Raw genomic sequence first — 26,474 nt, 5'->3', positions numbered from 1 at the left:
ATTGTTTTGTTTTTTTTTTCTCAAAGGAGGAAGATAAATAAGACATCCATGAAAATAAAAGCTACAGGAAGGATTTTTGAATACTGCTGTTTACATGAAATATGAATAGTGTAATACAGACAACTTTTATAATCTAAAACTGACCTTGGCCTTTTCCTGTAGATAAACACCTATAAATGATCATCTGCATATCCAGTCCCTCTTGGAGCCAAATGCTGTCCATTACTCGAATAATTTGCAGAACCAGCATATCTTGACGTAGATCATCGCCTATCTGTGAAAATAGCATGAGAAATCCAGGTTTCTCCTCCAATAACAGATAGAAATAACTTCCTATTTCATTTGGACTTTTTCCCTCACCAAAATAGCTACATTCATTTTGCAGTAAATCCCCCTCGTTTTTCTTCAAAATTGCTACTTATCTTTCCATGTCGGAAGAGGACAGAGTAGATGGCACACATAAGCAGAAACAGTTTTGACAGCCTCTGAGATGGTTACAAATGATCCCTGATTCACTGCAGCCCTGCTGCTTATTATTCCTATGTAATTATGAGAGTTTGAAAATTTAATCCGGAGGTAGGATCTTAATTTAGTTACATTCTGAAGTCTACCTAATGTTAGATCCCTTTTCATAAATGACAGTGTTTGGCTAATGTTAAGCTTCACAAGTTGGTATTTGCAGCAGGCTGAAGGGGAATTTTATCATGAATTTGTATTTTATCCATTACATGATTCATATTCAGTTTCAAACAGTGATGTGGTGTTGACTGCTCTCCCTATGGAGTCAGTCAAACAATAATCTTAGTGAAATGGGGCTTTAATTATAGCCACAAGAAGTAATGATGAGATTATTTTCAACCATGGTTGAGTAAATGGCCTGTGAAAACATAAGCCCTGCTTTTTTTTGTTTCCCCTTTCCCACCCCATCTAAATAAAAGTGACTTTTGCTGGTATTTTTAAGTGGTTTATTCTTTTATTACATCCTTTTTATACAAGCATTCCAATCTACAGACATTCACTGCCATGAAATGAGTACTTGAGAACTCATCTTAAAAAGAAAAAATCCAAATCTATTTTTCTTTTATTTAAAAGTAATCTTGACTCCAACTAACTCTTCTTAGTACCTAAACCTGTGAAAAATCTTATTCGCTCCACTTACCTTCTCTCACATATGCAGTCAGTAGACAATATAGCATGATATCAATGCTTATAATTTTCCGTACACATTATCCATAATGATTAAACAATGAAACTATAGTACAAGATATATTAACACAATGGTTTGCTGACAGGAGATGCTGATGTCAGCTGTAATATTGCTTCAATTGTAACTGGACAGTTGTTTGTTTATTGAATGTTACTGGGCAGGGAAGATACCGTCTAGGCAGAACCAGCACAAATGTTTAAATGCCCAATAAGCAGGCATTTACTTAGCTGAGTAGGCACCCATCTATTTAACATTGATTCTCAGATGAAATAGTACAAGAACCAGATCTCTAAATATTCAGGAAAACTTAACATTGCTAGCCTCCACTAACAGTTGGACTTCTGGTTCGAAAAATTATACTGCAAAAGATCTAGCCATTCGCAACACTGACCATATCATATTCATCAGCCATTTTACAAACTTCAGTATTCTCCTTTAAAAACAATATCCACTGTTACGTAAGATTTTTGCTGTTTTGAAACAGAAGTAACTTTAAATTGCATGTATTGCCTTTTGCAGATGGACACAGCACTGTCCTGATCTCTAAAGCTTTTCTAGGTGACAACTGGAGAATAAACCAGAGTTATATTCAGAGGTCAGTTCTTCCAAGTAACTCCAAGGAGACACCAGAGCTACCCTGCTGTCCCCTCCGCCTTTCTCTTCCTCGGCCCATTCCCACATGCTGGATGATAGGAGCAAATATAGTTCTGTGTAGCAAATGCACCCTCTAACACTCCAGTATTTTTATTTGTTAGAGCTATATGGAGAAGGCTAATGGATTCAGTTATTCAGAACTATCTCTTCTCTGAGACTTGCCCTCTGACTTCATTGTGGTAAATAAACTAGGTTTAAAACATAAGATTAATGTTTTAGCCTGGTTGTCTCCACTGAGAAAAAGAAAAATTGCGGGAGTTGTTTGATTTTCTACTGATCAAAAAATTTGATACTTCAGTGCATTGCCTCAATATATTCCACTATAATTTGTATGTCAGAAATAATTGGTAAAAGCAAACAACAGAGCCAAATCAAACCTTCTCAGGCTCAAGGTTTAAAACATAAATTAAAAAAATAAATAATAATTTGAATAAACTTCAAATCAACATTTTCCATACAAATGGAACTGAGGATTAGAGGAAGAACTTACCTTAAAAATAATATTGATGTTTTCACTTGGAGCATTTGCATTGACAAAGGAGATTTTTAATGGAAAAGCATTGGATGTAAAATATGAACATGACTTCAGGGAAAAAAAATGAGAGAGAAGAACAACAGCGTCATACATACAAAACATTAGGATAATAGAGTAACTCAGAAAAAGGTACCATCTTTAAATACTACTTTTACATTATTGCCTGTTTAATTGGATCAGGAAAATGAGAAATTCTTTTTCCCAGACAATTTATTTCACTCAATAATCAGATTATAGGAATGGGTAATTTTTTTCTGCACTAATTGTTTTTCATTTTCACACAGGCCGATTAACAACAAACTTCGGCTAGGACTAAGCGAATGAAGCACAGAAGACTGATCTAATGAGAATCTGTAAAGCATTGAAAAGCCCTTGGTCCTATTATTTTCTGGGGAGGAAAAAAAAACCAAAGCCCCAGTCATGCAACCTTTATAGAAGCAAATAACCTGCTAATTTTGTTGGTGACCTCACTCTGGTTGAGGATACAGGAAATTCTGAAAAGTCCTCATCCATTTTATGTGGAATTGATCTTAATTACACATAAACTCTGACTTCTCATGCCCTACAGCTCCTTCCACCTGAAGACCTCAAAGGGCTTCAAAACAGATTAATGAGCCCAGCACTGCAAATCCTGTGTGAGTTAGAGTGGTATTATCATCATTAAAAAAAGGAGGGGGGAACCCACCAAAAAAACAACCAAAGACAAGGGTAAATTAATGGCCTGATTTCTAGAAATAATGAGTGCCCCACAGGAGCCACTGCTGTCCTTACTGGGTGGAGTGCAATGGAGGCTAATTTGAACAAAAACACTACTAGACACAGCTGCTTCTTGCTCTGCATCCAAACACTTCAAAACATGGTACAAGCATGCAAATATTGTCTTAGCCACATCATATCTCTGCAACATGCAACAGCTATCATTGACGATGAAATCCTGACCCCCTACGGAATTTTGCCAATTGAAATGTCCCATTAAGTGCTCGAAACGTTACTGTGAGATAATGCATTACTGATAGAGCTGGGAGCAGTGCTTGCAACTAGTAAAATCAATAGATGACACCAAAATGAATTAAATTTAGGTAATTATAAGCACTTAAAAATTCTAATTTGCATGATTATACTGACATATGGTTCAATCAAGAAGCTGCATATATTTATAGCAAGATAATGGCCTATAATGATATAAGAAAACCAAAAAAAAACCCCAAAGTATTTCTCTTCAGATACTTTTATTTAAACATTTTGTATCTGTCCAGCCAAGCTGGTGCAGTACAAATAGCATGACTGTATGGTGAAATACCTTCCCATTAGCCATCATTTCCAAAAAAGCCTGAAAGCAGTGAGAATCAGCAGGCTTCAAATTTTTCTCACTTATATTATACATAATTGGCCCAAGCCTGCAGGGTGCTGGAAGACCTCTGTTCTCGGCGAGATCAAGGCTGAATAGCAATTACTGGGAGAATCATGGGTCAAAGGCAACTGAAGGGATCAGCACCTCTTAGAATCAGGTCCACTGTGGATAATGAGCCAGAGAACAAAAAGAGAGCACAAACTGCTGTAATTAGGCAGCTGAAACTGGTAATATATATGGTTGTTCAGGTTTGTTTTCTCTTGCTGCTGGATACCTTTGCTTTCTCCAGAGATGGAACAGCTTATTCCTGGCATAGTACTGTTTATGAAAATATTTCTAAACAGTGAATAACTGAGCCTTAGTACTGTGGTCAAAATAAAGTTAAGTAACACTGAAGAGCACTGTTGTTTCCTTTATTCTTCAGTCATTTTCAACAAAGGTCACAGACACAGGTAAGTTATTGTGAATATTTAATATTTTAGCTATTCTCAGGCCTTTGCCTAGTCTTGCCTCAGCCTAAAAAGAGCTACCTCTAGACCTTTAGCTGCTCTCATACCTGACAGGGGAGTCTTAGATGAGAAAAAAACCTGCCACCAAGAGCTGCCTGGGCAGGGCGGTAGCCTTGACAATCCTGACACAACCACAGGGTAGCTGAGGTGGGAGCAGGCTGCTCAGATCTTGAAATCTCTGCTGCCACTGCTGTGTAAGGCGACATATGTATGCAACACCCACCCCACCAGTCCCCTTCACCTCTGCCTCAAACAAAGGCCCCCAGTTTAGAGGGGATTAGGCTAGGTGTCATTTTCCCAGATGACTCATCCTTTATACCAGTAAGAGTATTTCCCAATCAATGCAGCCATTCACTCCCTCTCTCCCTTTATACTAAAAAAACCCAAATAAAAAGACCCAAATTAAAACCATAATTCATTGCATGAGCTAGACTTACATCTGCCTTTATGCCTTGGACAACAAGCGCGGGATTCAGGGGAAGCCGACAAACCTTTACCTCCTGGAAGAACCGCTGAAGTCTGTTGAGTTCCACCTTTAACACCTCCTGCAACATGTGAATCGTTATGGCAACATGAAAGAACATAGCAGCAGCTTTTAAACCCTTGACTATCTTTCTGTATTTTAAACAAGCAGTACAATTTCTGGAGCTAGCAGCATCCATGCAAGCTTATAACAGCTAATGAGGTCATGCTGAGGTGCAGCTATTAAAAAAAAGAACTGTGATTTTACTTTGCATTCATGTTTTTTTCTGACTAGGTGCACTACCAGTTCACGCTGTCATGTTGATTCAGATTCAACATTCTTCATTAGAGGCTGATTAGCCTTGCACCTGCTTCTTTGCTGCATCTCATATTGGTTTTGCCTTGATGGACAACTTCACAATTTGTTGCTTGCTGCCTCAACATTGTGATCTCCCTCACCTAACTGTAGATGTGTTAACTGCAAGGTTTAGGAGTTTCTCAGTATCACAGAAATTGCAGCTTTGAGATTAATTTCTAAAATCCCAGTTATGCATAAATACTGTATAATGTATCACTCTTTCTTTTTCTTTGCATGGATTTTTTCCCTTTGCATATCTTTTCCTCTATATACTCCCATGTTTGCTTTGCTGCTCTCAGTAGCAACACTGAGAGTTTTCTGAAAAATCCTTTGAAAACCTTTGAATCCCTAATAAGGCAAAAAGAAATTATGGTAACTTTCATGATAACCAGAAATGGCAGATATATTTTTATTTGGCTTTCTGGTCTGTCTTGCTGAGCTCCCAGCAAGCAGCAGTTTTACACATCAGGTAAGTAACAACAGCTGTCTTGGAAAATTAACAGTTTTGAACTGGAAACGTGCCTACGCAATGTAAAAGCTGTGCCTGCTGGAGAAGAGGACTACAAGCCTGCTGCTACCAATGCATTTCCGCAGATATATGTGCAGTATTAATCGCTGAATGTTGTATTTAAGATATTAAGTACAGTCCACTCTGGTTGGCTTTGCTAAGAAATGAGGATGCTCAGCCTGTCAAGTACAACTCTTAGCAAGGTTTTCAAGAAACACAGCAGCTCTACAGGAGTCAAATATCTTGAGATGAGGTGCTGAATGTGAGCATTCCTTTCTGTAAAATGCTAATTGGTTTTGTTGCCATTATTTCTGACCACCTCCAAGTCTGGTTGAGGAACCATCCAAGAAGGAATTTAAATGGCTTAACAGATCTACTGACCTTATTATGAGAATTGTCCCATTAAATACAAATGTTTTACCTGTTTTCAGTGCAGCACAAAATTTTGCAACGTTCAGTCAAATCTTGGGTTTATTTATGTAAAGAGCACTATAGGTACGAGGTGTTACCTCAGAAAAAATAACTTAGATGGTAGAGGAGGTATTTTTAACAAACCTTTCTTTTTGCATCACTGGCAGCTTTTACTTTTTTGGCAATGTCTTCCAGAATTCCGGTAAGTTTCTCCTCCTTAGAAAACTCATTGTTCAGGGTTTGTCCAGCACAGAATCGGAGAGCAGCCAGTAGTTTCTGATACCAGATTTTGAAATGAACTTCATTCTGTGCATTCTTCAACAGCCTGAAGGCGGGAGGGGAAAAAACATTTGTGTACTGATTTTTATATTCTACCACCTCTAGCAGAAACAATAAAGGGACTCCAGACTAATCTGTATTTGGTGACTTTGGGCAGCAGAGAATGAAAACAAAATGTTGTGTATTTGCTGTCAGTACTCAAGTCCCATTTGATAACTAATGAGATTCTGAGTGTGTTGAATCAATAGGAACCTGCCATCTCTATGCATTGTCAAACATAGTTCTGTGCCTATATTGCTTCATATTTCTGCAAGAAAACTTTACAAAATGAAAATAACTAGCATTTTTTGATGTCCAGCCCTAAATATATATCCCCAAATCTATTATTCCTTCTCTCCGCAAGCTCCTGCCAGTACACTTATATAACTAAGCATATCTTTCTGCTAGGAGGTGCATTTAAAGACTATTTTAGATTCAGACATCATCATTCTAGAAACTTTCTCTATTTTAAGTTGAGGAGACATTTCTAAAATTGGCTATAGTTCTAAAAAGAGTGAAATGAGCCCACTTTATTCCTTTCTTTACTGGTAAGCGTTGGTCTAAAGCAAAAACTCAGCTCAGCTCTACTGCAGTTTGTAAAAGCTTCGGAACTGGAGTTATTACTAACATAAAAGTCAGAAGAAAAAGTCGGAATGATATTTTTCCTTTTTTTTTTTTACTTTTAGTCTTCTCTAATTACACATTCATTTAGGCCAGGAAAACTGTTGAGCTTAGGAAGGTTTTTCAGTTAATTGAACTGATCACTGGGAAATCTTTTCCGTACGTGGGCCAGAGGTTTAGTACACATTTGATTTATTTTTATAAGTGTAGATGTAATCACCAGCTTTATAGCACTACTAACATCCTGCCCATTGCCTGGGATTTTCTTCTGCCTGAAAGACTGATGAACTGCTCTTTGCTTTTGTCCAAACTTTCCTCCCCACAACTTCATCCTTAAGTACGTCTCAAACCTTAAATTCGTTGTACATGTCTAAATTTTAATGCAGTTTCCCTTACCTGAAGAGGTTATTCAAACCTAACAAATAATGTTAGTTTTCACAGGAAATCAGAGAAGCTGTTGACTTTAAAGGCACATCATATATGAATATGTCACGTAAAAAAGAACAAGATATATATCAAGCACTGATATTTAAAGGTTTAAAATAATAATTCCTATAAACACTTCAACTCCTTCAAATCATACATAAGGCACTACAATATTGCCACAGCAGTTCATGCATCTTTTGGTGATGAGGGATTCTTGTCATCTTTTATAAGGCAATGTTCCTTCTAGGCCCCCTTTTCCTACATAATTCAATGAAGAATAATATTACCTACCGGCTTCTGAAAAGCCTCTCCAGTAACATAGAACCTCTGAACATCTAAGGGTTTATAAGTACTGAAAATCTTAAAAGAATGTGTAGTGTTTCTATCAGAAATGCCCAGACATGAAAGGGAAGAGATATGAGAAGTTTATCATCACCACTCTCTGGAGGAGACTGACAAAAATGACATCTTTTTTCCTGTAGGCTAGTAAAAACAAATAATTACTTTTTGGATCTGAAGGAAATAGAAATTGTCATTGCAGTGCCTGGTGGAAGGCAAACCCCACCATATGGAGGCAGTTGTATTCTTATCTTCAACCCTCTCCAAACTGAAGAAGGCTGAAAGAACATGCGTATACGGAGGTGGATAGACTAATTCTTCCAGATTTCAAGCAGAGTAAGTCCAAGATCCCACAGGATGGGATTAACTTGCTTAAATGTAGATGTCCTGTGCCATTTTAGATATCCCAGGAAATCCTATTTGGCCTCTGCCTTGGAAGGGCATGGGTCCACTAGAGGCAATATCTCCTGTGTGATGCTCCCATGCAGATGTCTCGGATGCCCTATGCAGTCTAAAATAGCCTATGTTTAGGGTACTGAATCACACTCTGCAGTGGCCTTTTAACTCAGTTCTAGGCAAACAAGGTGATTTAGAACGAAAACATACCCTGTTCACTTCAGCAGGAAGTCAGGAACAGGCTTGGTGATTATTTTTTAAACAAAAGCATTACTGACACTGTCTAGACTGTCACATGGGCAGGAATTTTAGTCTACCAAAGCAGAGCACAGCTCAGTCTCAGTCCAGCTAAACAGTTTGCATTTCTCTTGGAGACAGAGCAGAACAGAAACAGGCAGAATGAACTTATTCACTTCTTCTCTGCAAAGACATGTGAACCTGAGAAAAGACAACATCATTGTGATATCTATTTTGAACTGGCTAGGTTATGCTGGTGCAGAATCTTCTGTCTGCACTTAGGCTTGCATCGGAATCATCTCCTGAGCATTCACTTACTCCATTTTTAACAGTACATATTTAGAGTCCAGAAAATCCTTTTTATGTCCCTTTAATCCTTTCAGATACACAGAACATTAAAGCAACTTTTTATTTTCCTAAAATGAAAGGCTTAGGATTTCACATACAGGAAGCAAAATAGTAAAACAAAAATGGTTTTCTATTTTAAACAGAGTTATTCCCTACATAAGGCAGATTTACTTAGAAGATATATTTTTTGATCATTCTTATGGCTGAGTGCTCACAGAAAATAAGCTTATGTACATATACAATACAAAGATTTCTTTTCAACCTGAGAAAGGATTATGGGCCAGATTCAGATAGCTTATGCATAATTTGCACATAAGGACAGAGGACATATAGAGTCTGAATCCTCTCTCGTGTGCTTCTCTCATGAGCCCAATCCACAGGGAAAGCTGAGGCAGTTATGATCTCACTGGTAAAATCCACTTCTATGCCAGCTGCAGCCCAGCACACCAAAGTCTGAACCCACGTGGCAGCTTTTGACAGTGCATGTGCTTCCCCAGCAGCCCCATGTGGGGCTTTACACTCAAAATGCATCTAGTGACTGCAGTACAGGCAGCACAGCTTCCTTCTGGCAGCCCGCTGGGGTAGGTAAGCTTTTAAAAGCTGGTGGACCTTAATTTGAAAAATGATTTGGATTAACTGGGTCTGACTTTCACATTCATTTTATAAAAGCAGTCCCTAAGAGGATACAAATGACAGCTTTTAATGTGATGACTCATTGTAGGCTTTGCTGAAATGTTTATTCAACAACTGAACAAATACGCTGTTGTAATTCTGTCTTCCCAGTTTCCTGGCACACACATCTTCACCCCGCCACTGCGAGAACTCAGCGGAGATAGGAAAGTCTGCAACTTCTGAGGTTACAGGATGGAGAAATGCTCAAGACACTAATGGAATTTTCAAGTTAGAACAGGATGCCTCGCTGTGACAGAGGAAGACAAAATTGGAAAGATTTAAAACTCATGGCTGCCAGTAAGGAAGTATATGAAGGGTTTTGTGGCTTTTTTCCCTGACAATTTTCACAGGATTCTGCAAGACAGAACTCAATATGAAAGCCTGGCTTTATGCCAGGCCTAGACAGAGATTCTTGCTTCTAATAACAGGAAGACTTCGTCACTTCTCTGGGATCTCTGATTTGGGACAAATGCCCTTGTTCTCAGCAAGACCAGAGGAATTTAGACACTATCGCAAGGTCACTTTCGCAAAATAGCACAACAGGGCTGGAAATAGAAGGATGCTGACCTGAAATTTAGCAATGAAGCAAACTAGACTGCTTCTGCTTAGCAGCAGTCTGAGGGTCCAAGTCAGATGCTGGGGCACCCTGAAAGATGCCCCCAACTTCTGCAAGCACCTCATTCTCTTCCTTTCTGCATGCACCCACTCCATGCCTGCAAGGTGACTCCAGCCCCCTTTTCTGGCACTCTCAGTTGCAGAAGCATGTGTATGTATTTTCCTGGGTACAGAAACACAAGTGTTGTGGAAAAATTTTTGCTAGAGGCCAGAGGGAAGGTGAGATTGAATCAGGCTGAGTTGGCTGCTGTGTCAGAGAAGGAGAAACAGGGCTAAAACCATCAGCTGTGGAGAAAAGGGAATTTTTATTTATTTATTTTTTTTCTTAAGTGAGAGATTAAAAAAGAAGGAAGGAAAGGAATGAGATTAGATGGATCTCGGTACCAAAACAGGTGATCTGGCCTCATTATGCTTCTGTGGTGCAGGGAGAGAGGGAAGCTGATGCTCAAAAGGCCTCGCTGCAGACACAGTCTGCTCTGAGTTGGATTTGGCAGCCATGTGAAAGAGTGAGGCTGCTCAGACAACTCTGCTGTTTGAACATCTGTTCCCTGTCTCCTTCAGAAAGGGGAGCAGGGTGGACCAGAGGACAGGTCTGACAGGACAGATTAGCTTACAGGTAGCCTGTTAAACCACATTGTAGCAAAAAATCCAAGAAACGGCCAAATCTACAGTATTTTATTGTAGGTTTAATCCCACCTGCTCTGAAAGAACAAGGCAGAGTTTGAGGGGAATATTTATGTGTGATGTCAAAGTGGTGACCGTAGTTAATGCATTTCCAAGCAATGTCTGGTATTTATTAGACAAAAGCTGTGCCTACCAGCACACACTGTATACTATTTGCTTAAGATGTTTTGAATTCAGAGAATTCAAACGAAAATGAGGTGCCTTAGGGTTTTAAGGTGAGTGCATAAGTACTTACTCCATTGAACAATCTTTGGTAAACTTGAACAAGTCAATATGGTTTCTTGCTATACTTCATGCTTGTTTTCTATTTCACCAAGCAGTAGGCAGGAGGAGTCACAGAAGAATAGAACATTAGTACAAGACTGCTGCTTGCCATAACAATAATTGTTTTAACATTACTCTCCACAGCCCTTCATATTAAAGATTAGCACACAAACATACTACCACTGCACAGCTTCCATGTCTGAGGTTGCCATCTGTCTTTGATTTTAATTAGCCATCCCGCAACACTTCTATACTGTCCCTTGTGCTTTACTGTGCCATGCAGCTATGGCACACACCTGAAGCATATGGCCAATTTCATTTTCATCTCCTTGAAGAAAACATTTTACTGTTTGCATTCTTTAACAGGAGAATAAGTAACAGGGGTGGTTTGCCAGTGGGGTTGCATTTGGGCTTTGCAGCTTCTTAGGTCTCACTGCAAGTTACCCACAGACACAAGGATGAGAGACATGACCAAGATGTGCAGCTGAAAATTAATACCTCCATCTAGCCTGTGATGGGCCATAAGGATGAGTGGGCAACTGCTGCTATTAATTACTCACTTGCAAGTAAAACTTTTTTTTTTTTTAATCTCCCCACACTGGGCAAGGTTTTTATTTCCCTGCCAGTGATAATTGGAATAATCCCTTCAGTAGAGATGCCAATACAATAAGTACTGCACAGACACTGTGAACTCCAGCGTTCAAGTTCACAGTCATTCTTCACCCCCTGACAACAATCCCCATAATACTAACAAGGTACCTGTCATCCTTCATCCCCTACACCCACAACTCCCCTTACTTTTTCACTTGCTAGCTGGTCTCCTCAGGCATGGCTTATTTAGACACGGCCAAACTCTTGGGCAGTAGAGTGTCAAGCTGGTAAATAGGACTGTGGCTTTTCTGATCTCTCTGCAGTGCCTAGGATGGATGATTGAACTTGCTGAAGCTTCTAGGAATGTTCCTGTAGGATGGCAGCTATTGCTTCCGAGAACAGAAAGAAACACTTGCACTTGTTGCAATGTAATCTTCGTTACCAGCCTCCTTCACAGCCTTGGTGAGATAAGCCTTCAGTGGACAGCAAAATTTAATTTCATTAACCTGGCTGGAAAGCCTTAAAGTAGCTCTGTTCTCATGTTCCTTTGTTACCCAAAAGAAACAGGCTACCTCTGTCAATTTCTTTTAACAAATAGATACAAGACAATACCTCCCTTTTTAAACTAATCCCAAATTCTAGAAAGGTGTGACATATGTACTGCAAGTCAGAAAGGAAAACACAAACAACAGCAGCACCGTTCTGTGTAGACCTATTGGAGCATCACAATCAACAAAGTAACTGACGTGAAAACAAACAACTGGGAAGCACAGAACGCCTATTCTGCAGGGGGGAATGATAAGCAAAGTCAATTAGGCAGAAGGCTTAATGTACAACAAAGATGGAAGGGACACAGTGGTTCTCCCAAGTGACTGCAGTACTAAGCATTTTCCACAGTTTTTCTGAAACACTGTGCAAGGCCATCTACTTGACTGGAAGGACCAAGACTGAACTCCCTTTTCTTCACCAAGTACAAAGCCAGCAGAAAGGGAGAGGTACAACAGAGCTGGCAGACTCTGCCTTGTCTGCTTATCTTTTCTTTCCTTCTGTTCTAGAACAAGAAGAGAATGAAGGTTTACATTTCTTGAGCAGACAGAGTGAAGTGCGGTACAATATTTTCTCTGAATCTTTCTAACCAAGTAAGTCCCCAGGATGTATGAGCAGCAGCTGTTTGGTAGCTTGCAGCACCTGTCCAGTTTTGGCTCTTTACACTTCTCACATAAGAAACCTGCAGTCAGTTTCACATGCTGCTTCTCCTACAACAGAGCTGCTTTTGCAGACTCATTTCTCAAAGCATTACCCTCAAAGAGAAAATACCTCTGCTTAGAGTGAAATTTTGTTTTAAAAGGCCATGTGATACATTTGCTTTTGTTTTTCTGAGTCTTTTTTAATAACATAATTTAGAACAGATGTCTAAAACAATGGTCTCCCTTAAACAACAAAAAATTGGTGAAGACTTTATATTATGAAATATGCTGGTTAAGCTTGAGAAACACGGCATTTCTACAGCAACCAAAGGACTAGTTGCCATTATTTGCTAACTTTCTGTCAAAGATCTTTACGAACAAAGCGATATAATTTGCATCCAGAAAATAACAGTAGATTCAGTCAACCCAGTTCCCCCTGCTCCTGCTGAATGCCTTAGCTGTGGAATGCGTGTCCTGCTGACTCATGAAAAACCAGCAGATCAGTGAAAACAAAGGCCATGCTACGCTATGCAAGTAACTTGCCAAACCCTGCTAAGGTTGCCTAGCAGAAAAATGTTCTATTTGATACATAACACAGTTAGTTGTGCACACTTATGTATTAAGAAAATAAACCCCAGATCAAACTGGTTTCGTTCGGAGAAGAAAGAGCATTTCCTTGAAAATTAACTGTATTGAGAATTAATAGGAGAGGCACCACTCTCACAACCAGGTAGTAGATGCTACCTGTTCTAAAGTCTAAGAAAGAATTGATCAGCCTCATAACATGGCTTCTCTAATTTGCTGAATGGACATGTTAACATCAACATAAGTGCTACAAGAATCATTTAGTAAAAAGTGCTGTCAGTGTCAGTCTCTTTCTGCTCAGTTTGTAAGAAAGAAAAGAATAATAAAACTGTTAGCAAAGTCGGTCTCTTTCCAGTCTGCTCCATTGGGTGGAGTCTGCAAGAAGCAGGGGACCAAATTCATTAACAAACTATCATGAACACAAAAAATACCTGTAGCAGAACACCAACACAAGTGGTTGTTTCCAACAACATCTGTATGCAACAGCGCTGACCTTGGATAACTTCAAAATCTGTGAGCGAAAGTTCACAGCCTGCCAAAGACCCCACTCTAAAAAGTGTCAATCCAAAGATATATGAATGAAATACCTTCATCCTAAAGTGTCATTAATATCAAGTGACTTAAGCTCGGGCTTGCAACTATAGGCCCAACTGTTCTCAACTGTTAATAGAAAAAAAGTACCATTGTCTCAGTAAAGAGAATAAAAAAGAATGATTAACTTCGCTCTCCAAAAGCATTATTCTGAATTTAAAATAAAAAAGCTGCTTAACAAATGTATTGCATCTAATATCTGCATGAAGACGATCTATGGGGCAGTACTATTTTGCATTCAATGAGAAACATGGCATTCAAGTCTGGCATTAATTTTGAAAAGTCTGATTCCGTCTTTGGCAGTGCTTCCTTCACATGATGAGGTACATCCCTGTCTGTGCTTGTTTCAAAATTGTGGATTTTCTCCTCAGAACAATATTATATTGTTGTCAGAATTTCATGCAGTGTCTTACACCAGAATCAGCAAGCTTGAAAGCTACCAACCACCTATCTTTATAATAGCTTAGAGTAAATTTGTGGCATGGGAACTGAAATGTGCCATTCATTCCAGGCATTACAGAAATTGTTGTATTCTTCCCAGTGGGTATCTGCATTGGAAGCTTGCAATGAATGGGATTAGACAGGATAATCACCGCTAAAAGAAGCAAACCCAATGGCTTTAATGCGATGATGTCCAAATATGCCAGCAATTAATTGAATACAGGAGGTGACTAAGCTACTCTACTTTCAAACCATATAAATAAACCACAAAATTAATCCAGGTTCACTAGAGTCAATGGAGTTGCTAAACTTTGTACCATATCACAATTTAGGCCACAGTTGTAGCAGCTATTTACTGAGGAGAAACTGAAAATGTTTTTCCTCATCTGCCTATTGTTTAGGTAGTTCATGCCTACCAAAATAGCTTTGGATAGCTTCTTAGCTTCTCATTAGCTTTACAGCTGGAACAAAAAATCCCTTGTGACACTACAAAACAAAACGTATGACACAGAAATAAGTCTGTATGTTTCTGCATGCACTGGGCAATTCAGATTTACACAAAACTGCAAAATTAGACCTGAGATACACTGCAACACTTTGGTTAATTTCACTTTAAAATGCTGTATGCACTTATTTGTTTTTTTGTTGTTATGTTTGTTTGTTTTAACATACTAATACAGAAGTAGTTTCAGGAAGAAAATTAAAATTGTCTTTCTACAAGGTCCTTATGGCTGCTCATATTAGGAGCAGTTCAAGATTTCATTCATATATTCTGAACCAGATCTGCACTTTGTAATCCTAAGAGTTTTCAGATTACTGTTCTTATGACTCACTCTGGGTTTTGGAAGGAAGTGGTTTAGTGTTTTGGGAAGGAATAGGATGAGAAAGTGACCTTGTTTTGCAAATATTATGCAATTCAAAAGAATTTACTCTGCAGACAGTACGCCTTGAGATGGGCTGTTAACTTTCCTACTAAGACTGCTCTGCACTCAGCTTCCAGAATTCACTTTAACAACGTCTACAGCCAAAGCTGTTATCTTTCAAGTAGAGTCTCAGATTTTTACAGACAAGGGGCTCAGATGCCAATAGAAGGACCAATGAGATCTGATACATTTCAAATATATGCAGATTTAACACTTCTTTTAAGGCAGCATCACTTCTACCTCTCTGGAAGAACCTATCTGTAGATCCATTATGTTTTAAGAGCAGGAAATACAGGTACAAGAAGAACTAGGATCCTGATCCCACATTACTTCCTGATGTGACAGCCTCTTCTGGATTTTCGCTTTCATGTGGACATCTCTGCCCTAAATTAGTGTCTCTGTTTACCTTCTTTTCCCAATTTCTAACAAAGGAAACTTTTTTCAAATTACCGGAATTATACAGGAGTAGGGAGGTATAATGAGCCTTCAGCAGGTACTGCTTTAGGTATTTCAGCAATTATAGTATCTTAGAGTAATTACAAGATTAAAAAACACTGTTTTCAGGAGACCTCTTGTATCTCACACTGTTTTCTGTAAGATGTTGAGTCTTCTTTTTCTGGTAATTTGCCATGTGGCATCTCATACTGCACAACAAAGGATGCATGGATCAGATCACAGAAACTTGCTACTTGTGTGCATGTGTGTGACTTTGTCAAAAGAATAGCTTTGAGAGAATCTCCATAGCTCATATAAGGTGGCATCATGAAGACATATGGTCCTTTACAGTCAAAAATAACTAGTAAAATAACTATTCTAAGATTCTATGATTTGTTTTCAGGGAACAGAAGAGAGAATCAGACTTTTCAAGAGGGGAGTCTCTAGAGTCCAAATAATACTTTTTTATCTTTTTACAATTCAGACTCTTCTGAGCAAGAGTTCTCTTCAGACTACAGTACTCCTTATACATAAGGTCACTTTGCAGTCTCCTTCAAACAAGATGATACCTACCATGTTTTCATTTAATCAAAGTGGAGGAGACCATGAGAGATGGCTTTTTTCAGCTCATCCCTGTCAGTAGCAGAACAAGCATTTACATTGTAAAGAAGAGTGTTTCTGTTATCTTCATACCCATTCTTTCTAGGCTTGTTTTCTTTCTTCCTCTCTAGTTTTATTATTTTTCCCCTTTCCTTGGTCTCTGTTCATTTTCCACTCCTCACTACATATAGCAATGGTATCTTTTGCAAAGGTAGGAGAGGAGAGCAGAGCAAAGGAGGAAATATCTTTAGATTTCTTTTTTAAATACTGGTCTGGTTCTGATCCTCCTTCCATTTCACTGCTTTATTGCCACCAAATATTGGCTTTGTAAAAAGAGATGTGGGAATTTGAAGCTAAGTTTATGTACCAGGGAAAGCTTGCTGTAAGATATTAGTAAGAGAAAACTTTTTTTTAGCTGGCCTTAGGGTATTATCCTAGTCGGCAGCTGGCCTAGTTACCATGGAAGAAAGAAGAGCTGGAGGGCAGGCACAGTAGGAAAGTGAGGCATAGACCTATGTGAAATTAGGTTGGCTTAGTTTACAGAGGCTTGCTGAAATTAATCTCTCATTTCAGACAGCTTGTTGCTCTTTCTTTGCTTTACATTGTTTCATCTAAGTTTACAAGTCCATCTTAGCCCTGCTGAGAAATGTTCAACTGTGGGACCAGGTCTGGATAAACTTTTGAATAAGCTAAATTCCCTTTTAATGAACCCCTAACCAAGAAGCTTACTTCTTAAGCTTTTATCAAGGAAATCTTATGTGACTCTTTTCAGATCAAATTGTATCGTCTTGGGGTTAAAATTCATAGATTTTAATGACAGAAGAATTTAAGGCAGATAGAAGAATGAAAATCTGTCTTGAATTCCTGATTGTACTTGCTGGATGACCTTGGCAAATACTTTAACTTTTCTATGCTTTGGATTCCTTTGCAAAGGGGAAAGGATTATTTATCTTCCCATAAGATGCTGTATTTGTTTCTAAGCTGCTCTTATGTCACAGAGGCAAATGCCAAGGCAAATAGGTCTGTTAAATAACATTTCCACCTCCTTCCTATGTGTACTCCTATAGCCAGCATTTTTCTATCATATGGGAGAAAATAGCAGCCCCGAGCATTTTTTCACTTATGAGAAGAGCACAATTAAGGTTTAGTTGTTGTGATGAAAAGTGCAGCTCTAGTTCCAAGATTCAGAACTGCATTTGTGGAAGTATCATTGCAGTAAGCAGATGTCATATTTCTGTACGTCCTGAGTCAGGTAAAGAGTGGAGCATTCTCTCCAGGGGCAGTTACTGCACTGGCAGAGAAAATTTAGATCAGCCACCTGACACAAAATGCTGATGGGACTTTGAAGTTTACTGGCTCTGCTTTAGCTATCTTTCCTGCACTCAAAGTGCTGTCCTTATGCTCAGTCCATTTGAAGGTACAGCTGGATAGTGAACTGAGTGGCAGAAATCGTAACTTTTCTCCCTTCTCCAACCATACACATCCTTTTATTGCCTGAATACTCCTGAATTGACCACATTTCTCCTTAGATGTTTACTCTGCTAAGTGAGCAAAAACCTGTGTGTGCCAAAAATTGATATGGATAAGTGACATATTATTTCTACCAGTAAAGTAGTGACAGCACTCGTGGAGTGGCAGCCATGGGTGAGCCTTGCAGAGCAAGGTAAATTACTATTTAAACCTCCTTTAAATTCTGTTTAAAAAACTGATGATAAAGCAGAGCAACAGCAGAAAACTGAATGTGTTATCTTTAAACAGATGCAAAAAAATCATATTAAAATGGGCTGTTACTTAAGTGACTTTTCATTTTCATACCATGACCAAGCAGTGTACTTCTGAGTAACACACAGAACAAAGCACCAGCAATTGCAAGAATATCTGCCATGATGGCTGCTTAAATTCATTCAACAAACTTCTCTATCAACAAAAACACATACGTGAGATCTGTGGGTTATGCGAGTCACTCAGAAGCTGGCTAAGCAGAGCCCATTAGAAAAGTTTAATTAATAGGAATGCTTTTCCTGCTAGAAATCATCGTACACAATGAAATTACATTGTGAGGGAAGCTAAGTTAGAAGAATAAATACTGATTTCTAATACCAGACTCAACTACTCAGGTCAAACCAGAAATTAGCTGAACTAGGTAAGCAGAGTTTTATCAGCTGTCGTAAAGCCAAGCCCTAAGAAGCACTGAAATCTTGTTTACTGTCTCTGCCCAGTGCTCACAGGGTATTTGTTACAGGTAGTAATGCCTTATTTCACAGCCACAACTCCATTTCCTATGCTGATGTACAAAAAAAAGGTCTTCCCTCAGTTAAAAGTGCAGAATGTGTTACACCACTCACGATGAGGGACTTTAAGTTAATGCACACCCATGGATTAGCCTCTGGAAATCCCTGTTCAATCCCTTCTTTATTAGCCAAGAAGGCAGCTGCCACACTAAAGCTAATGAGCCTGATTAATATCAATTCAGTAAATTATTTTTTTTCACCAGACATCAGATAACTTTGTACTAATCCAGACATTTTTACTCATTTAATATCAGATGACATAACATAATTTCTCATTTAGCACTAATTGAAAACTACTGTTTTCTTATTTCAAAGAGTATTTCCTGTCACTTAGAATGTATGGCTTTTTATATGGCTATTTTTCAAATAATATCATCATCAAATTTTGTGTTTTCTGCCTAGCTGCAGAACTTTTATATCCAAGCATATGAATGGTGATGTGGGTAGATTGGAACAATCAGGTAATTTCTCTTAATGGTTTCCATTTCAGCAATTTTTCTTTGCATTTTCCACTATCTATTTGTAAAACTTCTGATTGAAAAAGTTAATAAAAGTATAAACCCCAACTCTTTCAGTCCTTTTTGTTTGTTTGTTGTTTTTTTTTTTTTTTTTTGGGGGGGGAGGCTTGTTGTTGTTTGGGGTTTTTGTTGTGTTTTTTTTATTTGTTTGTTTATCAACTAAAGAATTCTGGGTTTGTTGAGCTTGCCTTTAAGCTCGGTTTCTTCAGCTGTTACAGAAGAAAGTGCACATACTGCTATGACATTTGCTCTTACTCTAATACAAAAGATAAAATCCTTCACTGGCTACAACTGAATGTCAATATTTATATATCAAGGAACTGACCAGAGGTAGAAGGAAATGTACTTCACTACAATCTGGGTGAAAGACAGTATTAATATTTGTGTGATGGAGTGTTTGCAGTGGCCCAACATTGTCATCACTGATGGCAAGTAGTTTCTTGGTGCTGAACAGATCATTTGATCATTCTTGCCTGTTTGTGATTCTATCCTGTGGTTTTCACCATGATACTACCTTTCAGCTGATGAAAACATAAAGTTACTGATGAAAGTCTCCATCCAACAAATGATACCTATTACCAAGTTGCTTATTTAGGAAACACTGATATCATTCTCAATCCTTCCTAAGATAAGAGCACCCTTTCTACAATACATTATCTGAGGACCACCCATGGCTCAAGAACTGAAGGACTGAGGAAACTAAATCAGTAAACAAGCCAAGACAGTTACAGAATTCATTTTTAATCTACTGAAACATGTAAGAGCTGACGTCAGGAAGAACCTCAGGAGGTCCTGTTTTATTCCCTGTTCCCAAAAGCAGAGCTAGCTCTGATATTGGATCAGGTTGTTCAGAGGGCTTGGCCTCAGCAGGAGGTTGAGAAAGTTGTTGAGATGGGAAGGAACAGTGGTGCATTCTGACCATATGGTGATGGGTCCTCAGAACATGAGGCAGTTTCAAAAGATACAACCTAATGACAGGCAGGCCTTCAAGGATATCATGGTTCACCTTAGGAGGACAAAATTCTGTTGACCATCATAACTTCTTTGGAAATAGTAACAAGAATAAGTGGGCAAAGAGCTGCATTTCTAATAACTTAGAAATTCACATGTCAGTGACATGCAAATGTCACTCTGGTCTGCCTTCAATCTCATCAACTGCACTGCAACTGAAAAGCAATCTCTTATAAGCACTTCTAGCTGTGGCCCAACTGTTGCAGGAACAGCAAATACTCTTATAGATTAATTTTAGGGTATGAACAAAGATTCCACATTATTCTTTACACTCTCTAAATCACATCAGCCAGAACTATGCTTGGGTACAGAATAGAAAAGATTGGGGGTTTGCCTATGCCACTGCCTGGACAACATTCTCTTGTGTGTTTGCAATGCAAAAAATGTTAAGAGCTTCCTTCTCTGAATGAACAGCTGACTACTTACTTACCACTATTTGCCATACAGTCTTTCAGGTTCCTAAAAAAGCTGTCAGGCAAAGGAGGACAGTTCAATCAGAGTCAGAATTTGTGTGAAATGATCAAGTACGAGTCTCCAGTGGCTCCTCTGACAGGAAATGGCTGATGGCTGCCTGCCTTCTAGAATCAATAACAGACTGAGATAGAAGCACAGAGCAGTTACATACCTAGGCACAAGGGTCTCCAGAGGAACTCACAGCAATACAGGCATTCAAACCAAAATTATACTATATAAAGAAGGGGGAGTAATGGGGCAGGTTATACTTGGGAATAATGTTCTTTAGTGGAAATGGTTCTAGATCTCCCAGTTGTCTCAGGAGCTCTTCAGCTGAATCTGAACTTCATATCTGGGAAAAATGAACTCTTTGTTTCCTACAGAACAGAGCAGAAGTATATTACTTTCAGTATTACTTATCTCTGGTCTCCTCTTGCTTTTCTGCATCTGTCCTCCTACAAAGATATTTTGCTTTGCTATCCTTCTCAGTTCCATCAGTGACTACTTTCTACCCCTTAGCCTGCTTCTTTCTTATCACTTCACAGTTCTACACTTTTGTGCAGTCACTGGAAATATTGTGGCAATTCCCTCCTTTTCCAAACCAAACTTTACTGAGCAGTAAAGACTGCTCAGACTTCTGAGCTTGGGAGAACTGGGATTGAAGCAGAAGAGACAGAAAAGTTTGCAGAGCCAAGTGGAAGGAATTCCCAGTTTCAACCCTTTCAACTGCCAGAAGCATACTGCATTACATCCTCTACCCATTTCCAAGTGAATCTTGAAGAAAGCTTTCCATTTCCAAACATGAAACACCAAGGATTAGATTATAAAGGCTGCATGAAGGAAAGCACGTGCACCAGTGTACATATACCTGTAAATAAGAACACAACTGCATACATGTGAGAAAGCATTGATCTGGGAATGGACTAGAAGGAGGACTTGGGGGAACAGTTATTTTAATTTCACTGGATGACAGTCTGTGAACTACTGCTGGAGGAAGCTGAACACAAAACCCAAGCACTAATGTAAGGAAAAAAAGATACATTTTTTCTTTCTTTCTTTTTTTTTTTTTTTTTTAATCTACTTTGATATAAGCCCTGCTACACAAGCTGAAAAAAAGAAAGAGTAAGAAACATAGAATAGGATTTTATTAAGAGATATGTTGAGGGCTGCTTTGTTGTTTATGCTGAAATACTTAGGAGTTTTATGTCTAAGGATCTGAACTTTCCAAACCATTTATTAGACGAGATGAGAAAGGAAATCTCAGTTTGTGAGAGTGATGGTGCCAATTTGAAAACATCATCCACTTGTGTATGTCCTATTGCTGCTTTATTCAAGAGACCATTTAATTTTTGTTACTGAGTTTTATTATTGCAATAGCTCTTTCAGCGCTCTGCCCCTTTTTAATGGAGAGGGCTTTACTATTCTTAGTTTTATTAATAGGATGTTTCTTTTACTTGCTTATTCACTACAGTTTATCTAGATCCTTATAAGGGAAGCAAGAACAGTCAGCAGTAGAGAAATCCTTTATCTAGTTTGGGTCAGGCTATCTTTGAAAGCCATCTCCTAAAGCATCTTAAAATTGATCACCTCTGCAATTCTTCTCATCATTAATAATACTAACAAAAGATGTTGGCCTTACTTCAGTGTCTGTTCATCCACACAACAGAACATGCACCACTCTAGACCTCCAAATGTTTCATGGCACTTTGCTTCTGTTGCTCAAATGTACCTTTGAAATTCAGGCCTCTAATTTTTCCTCTGATAAGACAACAGCCAGCATGTTATTTTGCTACTGCCTACTAAAATCTGAACTGAGTAGAAACAAAGTATGAATAGAAACAAATTTGTATCTGCCTCTTAAAATTTTCAGCGGAGGTAATTTGTATTAGCTCTTTGAAAGAAAGATAGACAAACGAAAACGAGGATCTATTCCAGCACTGAAGCTTTGATCAAATTTACAACCAAATAATTTACTGTATACAAGCTGTCAGCAAGTGATACTGTCTTAAACCCCACACTCCACTTAATAACTTTTTCTTTTTAATGTAAGCAAATAGGTTTTCCCTCAAGTAACAGCCATCAGTGAACAGCAGCCAGGTGACATACAGCACAGGTGAAATACCAATGGTATTTTACAAATCATTAAGTTTAAAAGATGGGGTGTTTTCAAGCTAAGAAATAGACAATCCATTAATGGTTTACGATTGAGCAAATCAGATGAACACAAAAAGGAGATGTACCTGATACAACAACCTTTATATTTGGGATTGTCTTAAAATACGCATTGCATCTCCCCTAAATTGAGTTGAAAAAATGCTGGGACTTGCTTTAGAATGAATGGGATAACTTATAACAATACATGGTGGGAGTAAGATAAATACTTCAAATAGCTCAAGGTGATGCTCGTGGGGTTAGCTCAGTCTGAAGTCTCTACTTTCAGATCTTCAGTGACTAAGTATTAAGAATTTTTTTAAACTTCATTTGGCACTTCATATACCATCTGAATGTGTGCATCTGAGCTCAATGTTTCTGTCAAAAGCTCTGATTTTGATGAATATTCTTCAAAAAAATTCAGTGAAAGATTTGTAACTGCTATACCTTAATCTTCCAGCCACCTGTTATTGATATAATATTGTGATAACACACCTCTGAATATCTTTATACAGGAATAATGGGACTTTTGAAGGAGAAAAGTAAATTCCTGTAGCCTGAATTTCTTTCTGAAACAAAGAAATAAGGTCATGAACTTTACCAAACAGAATTCTGTGTATTTGATAGACACTACAGTGAAAGCTAAAGCACAGTTTAGCTGTCTCTTGACTCAGATGTCTGCCACTTGTATGAACTACTGGGTAGAATTTTACAGACTTTAGATTTGGAACAAATATTAATTCTTTTAGATTCACTGGTCACTGTCTTATTTAATTCAAGGGTCCAACATACATCCGTTTCAACCAAGTGGGCTCTTTGCCAAGGAAACACTGAATGAGACAATGTGAGACATGGTCTGTTGCATAATTCTCTTGCTTAAAAGGAGGTTATTACAACATGTTAGCAGTGTTCAAGCAAAAGAGCCATGCAAAGACAACTCATCTGACAATGCTTTCTTTCCTCTCTCAGCTTATTTTTAATTTGGTCCCCGTCCAAATGACAACATTATGATTACAGACTAATATAGTATTTAATATGGGTGAGCATTCAGAAAGCAATTAACGCTTAAGGAAATATTTTCAAATGAGTTTTATGAATTTAATACTGAAATAGTCATCATGTGCAAATAACTAGAAATACTGAATTATAACATTTCTTCACAGCTGACCTGGTAGGACCTTTTATCTCGTCCCTGGAAATACTGCCTTTTATTCTATTTATTTATTCACTTATTTCAAAAACTGTTAATATTATATTTGGTTTTACATTAAGGACCTTTTTCCTCAGAAAAATTCCCATTGGTCAGAAAGTAATTTCCTATTAAAACATGTACCAATGGATCATATTGAACAAAGTCTAATCCATGATTCTCCTTTTTCTGGTCCAAGGCCCAGCTTTCATTCTGGTGGAGAATGATCATTAAACCTTGAAATATCAACCATGAAAATACACAACTGACAGCAACATTAAGATGACCACTAATTCATCACACTGAATGTTCTGTATCCACTTGAAGCCTCCCTGTTTATTCATAATTTCCCTAAAAGATGTCAACCGAAAGTGGTCAGAAATGGGAATGATGCACTAAAGTCAATCCTGTCAGACAAGGCCGTGATCAACTGCATGATAGCTATAAATGAGGATTCCCAACACATCAATCTAAGAAAATCAGCCTACACTGCACTTATTCAAGTCATGCAGTAAGAGCCATGCAACACACGCTTAAAGAAAAGTGGATTGAAAACAACTATCTAGTGTAGCTCAAGACAAATTTTGCCAAAAATTGGTTCAAACAGCCATAATTAAAACACAAAAGCTTGCTAAGCTGGAAAGAGAACAGACCAATAACAGAGCCAGACTTATAAAATGTTTTACATAATCTGATGCAATTTTGAAACATCTGCAGATTCATTTCGCATACAATAATTGCCATTTATAGAAAAAGCTCTATACAAAAGAGATTGCAATGAAATAGTTTCCAAACATTCACAAAAGTTAAAAGCTGAAAGTGCAAGCATGAAATATGAAGAAAATAAACTTTTTAGATGTTATATATGACAAATTTAGAGTGAAGCATCCTCTCCTAGTATTTCACCTCAGCAATCAGAATCAGGTACAGTGGCTTTGGTAGCAGAGAAACAGCCTGCTGGAGGATCCCTCTCAACTGCAGGATTGCTCTTGGGTGAACAAGGCAACATTTAACCAGTGAAACACACCACCAGCTGCTCAGGTGAGAACCACAGGAAATTCTTCATGCTGTTTACTTTCCCACTGAGGATTTCACTCTTCAAAATCATTACAGCCTGATTTGAGAAATTTGCATAATCTTTAAATTGCAGCTACTGTTGTTAATATTGGACATTTCAGGTTATTAAAATTGGTCACTCTTCATAGATTGGCCTAGCTCAACGAATACCTAAAGCAAATTTCAGTGTAAAGACATAGCTTCATGGATTTCTTTCAGTCATCTTTTCCCAGCAGTCCTTCATAGTGTAAAAACCAAAACAACCTCTCCACATCTATTAAATTCATGACTGAAAATTATCCATTTGAAGTGACAACTGGATGAATGTTTTGTCAAAAGCTTTCCTGATTTATTGCTACTCTGGTTTACATCCCCAAATGTTCCTCTGGGACAAGCAAAGATTATGTGAGGTATCCATCAGGAAAGATTTTGGAGCTCTGTTTTGTTTTTGAGTGAAGCAACAATAAAACATTCTTAATGGAAAAAAAGATGAAAGGCACAGATGAAAGCCTAGTGTGACATCTGCACAGAGCCCTGCTCTGAATCTCTCCCTCAGCAGCACCCACTCCGCTTCCTCAGTCCTGTTCAACTCCACAAGCAGGTCATTATGATCCATCAAATCCTAGCATAAGCGACATTGTAACAGACCACCAAAATGGCTCGTTCAATCCTTTCTACAGTGGATATCCTAAAGACAACACTAATCTTTCATATTCAGTTACAGCATTGGAGGGGTTATGACAGATATGACTTGAAGCTACTAGGGAGTTTTCCAGCATGACTGAAAAATTAGATTTGTCAGCTTCAACATTTTTAAATGTAAAAGGAGCCAAAACAAAAATCAATCAGACAAGCAGTGTTTGGAAAAACAATGTACTGAAAAACGTTTTGTTCAGTGTTACATTATAAATCATGAAGCAGCTAAAAGAATTAAGGCCAGTTGCTCCTTTATAAATTTCTTTTTCAGAAATCTTTTATCTTTTTTTAGTTTATCTTTTCAACTGTAAGTAGGCTCACTTGTACACATATGTAGTGGTGTTTTTTCCATTACAGTAACATGCGCTGATAACTTTGGCATTTACAGGCTTCTTTATGTTGCACTTAACAACGTTAATCCTCTTCAAGTATGATTTTTGGCATGGAATTTCCCCTGTTCCAAAGGAGACACACGTACACATTTATCTCTATGTTCAGTAACTTCACTGCAACTGAATACTTTTCTGAACAAATACAATTAATGATGTGATCGACCATGCTTCACGCCATTCTTACCTCAATATACGATCACAGTGGTGCCTTACCTCTTTCTTTTCATGCTTGTACCCAATTTGAAAAAACACACAGCATTCCTAGATTTCTAAATATTCAAGAACACATTCATTCTACTAAGAATCATTAAAATAATTAAAACCAGACACATCTGTTGTTTATGCACTTTGTCAAGGATTCACCAGATTATATCATATTCACTAAATTACAAAAAAGCATAGCTTTGATTGCTTTGTTACTGGCTACATGGATTTCTTTTTTTAAAAGT

General features: G+C 38.1%; 1 protein-coding gene across 1 annotated transcript in view; it reads right to left on the bottom strand.

Moving 5' to 3' along the window:
* PIK3C2G (phosphatidylinositol-4-phosphate 3-kinase catalytic subunit type 2 gamma) overlaps positions 1-26,474 on the bottom strand; it is a gene marked incomplete at both ends in the record, with an annotated part of 207,943 nt that overhangs the window by 80,092 nt on the left and 101,377 nt on the right. Inside the window, 4 exons of the mRNA XM_080619939.1 lie at positions 145-274; positions 2,352-2,444; positions 4,694-4,801; positions 6,140-6,320. Coding sequence (XP_080476065.1) covers positions 145-274; positions 2,352-2,444; positions 4,694-4,801; positions 6,140-6,320 — 512 coding nt within the window. The remainder of the gene's footprint in view (positions 1-144; positions 275-2,351; positions 2,445-4,693; positions 4,802-6,139; positions 6,321-26,474) is intronic.

The sequence above is a fragment of the Psittacula echo genome (genome assembly GCF_963264785.1).
Source record: "Psittacula echo genome assembly, chromosome: 1".
Taxonomy (NCBI): Eukaryota; Metazoa; Chordata; class Aves; order Psittaciformes; family Psittacidae; genus Psittacula; species Psittacula echo.
The sequence above is the reverse complement of the archived record's forward strand: the minus strand, read 5'-3'. Positions and strand labels throughout refer to the sequence as shown.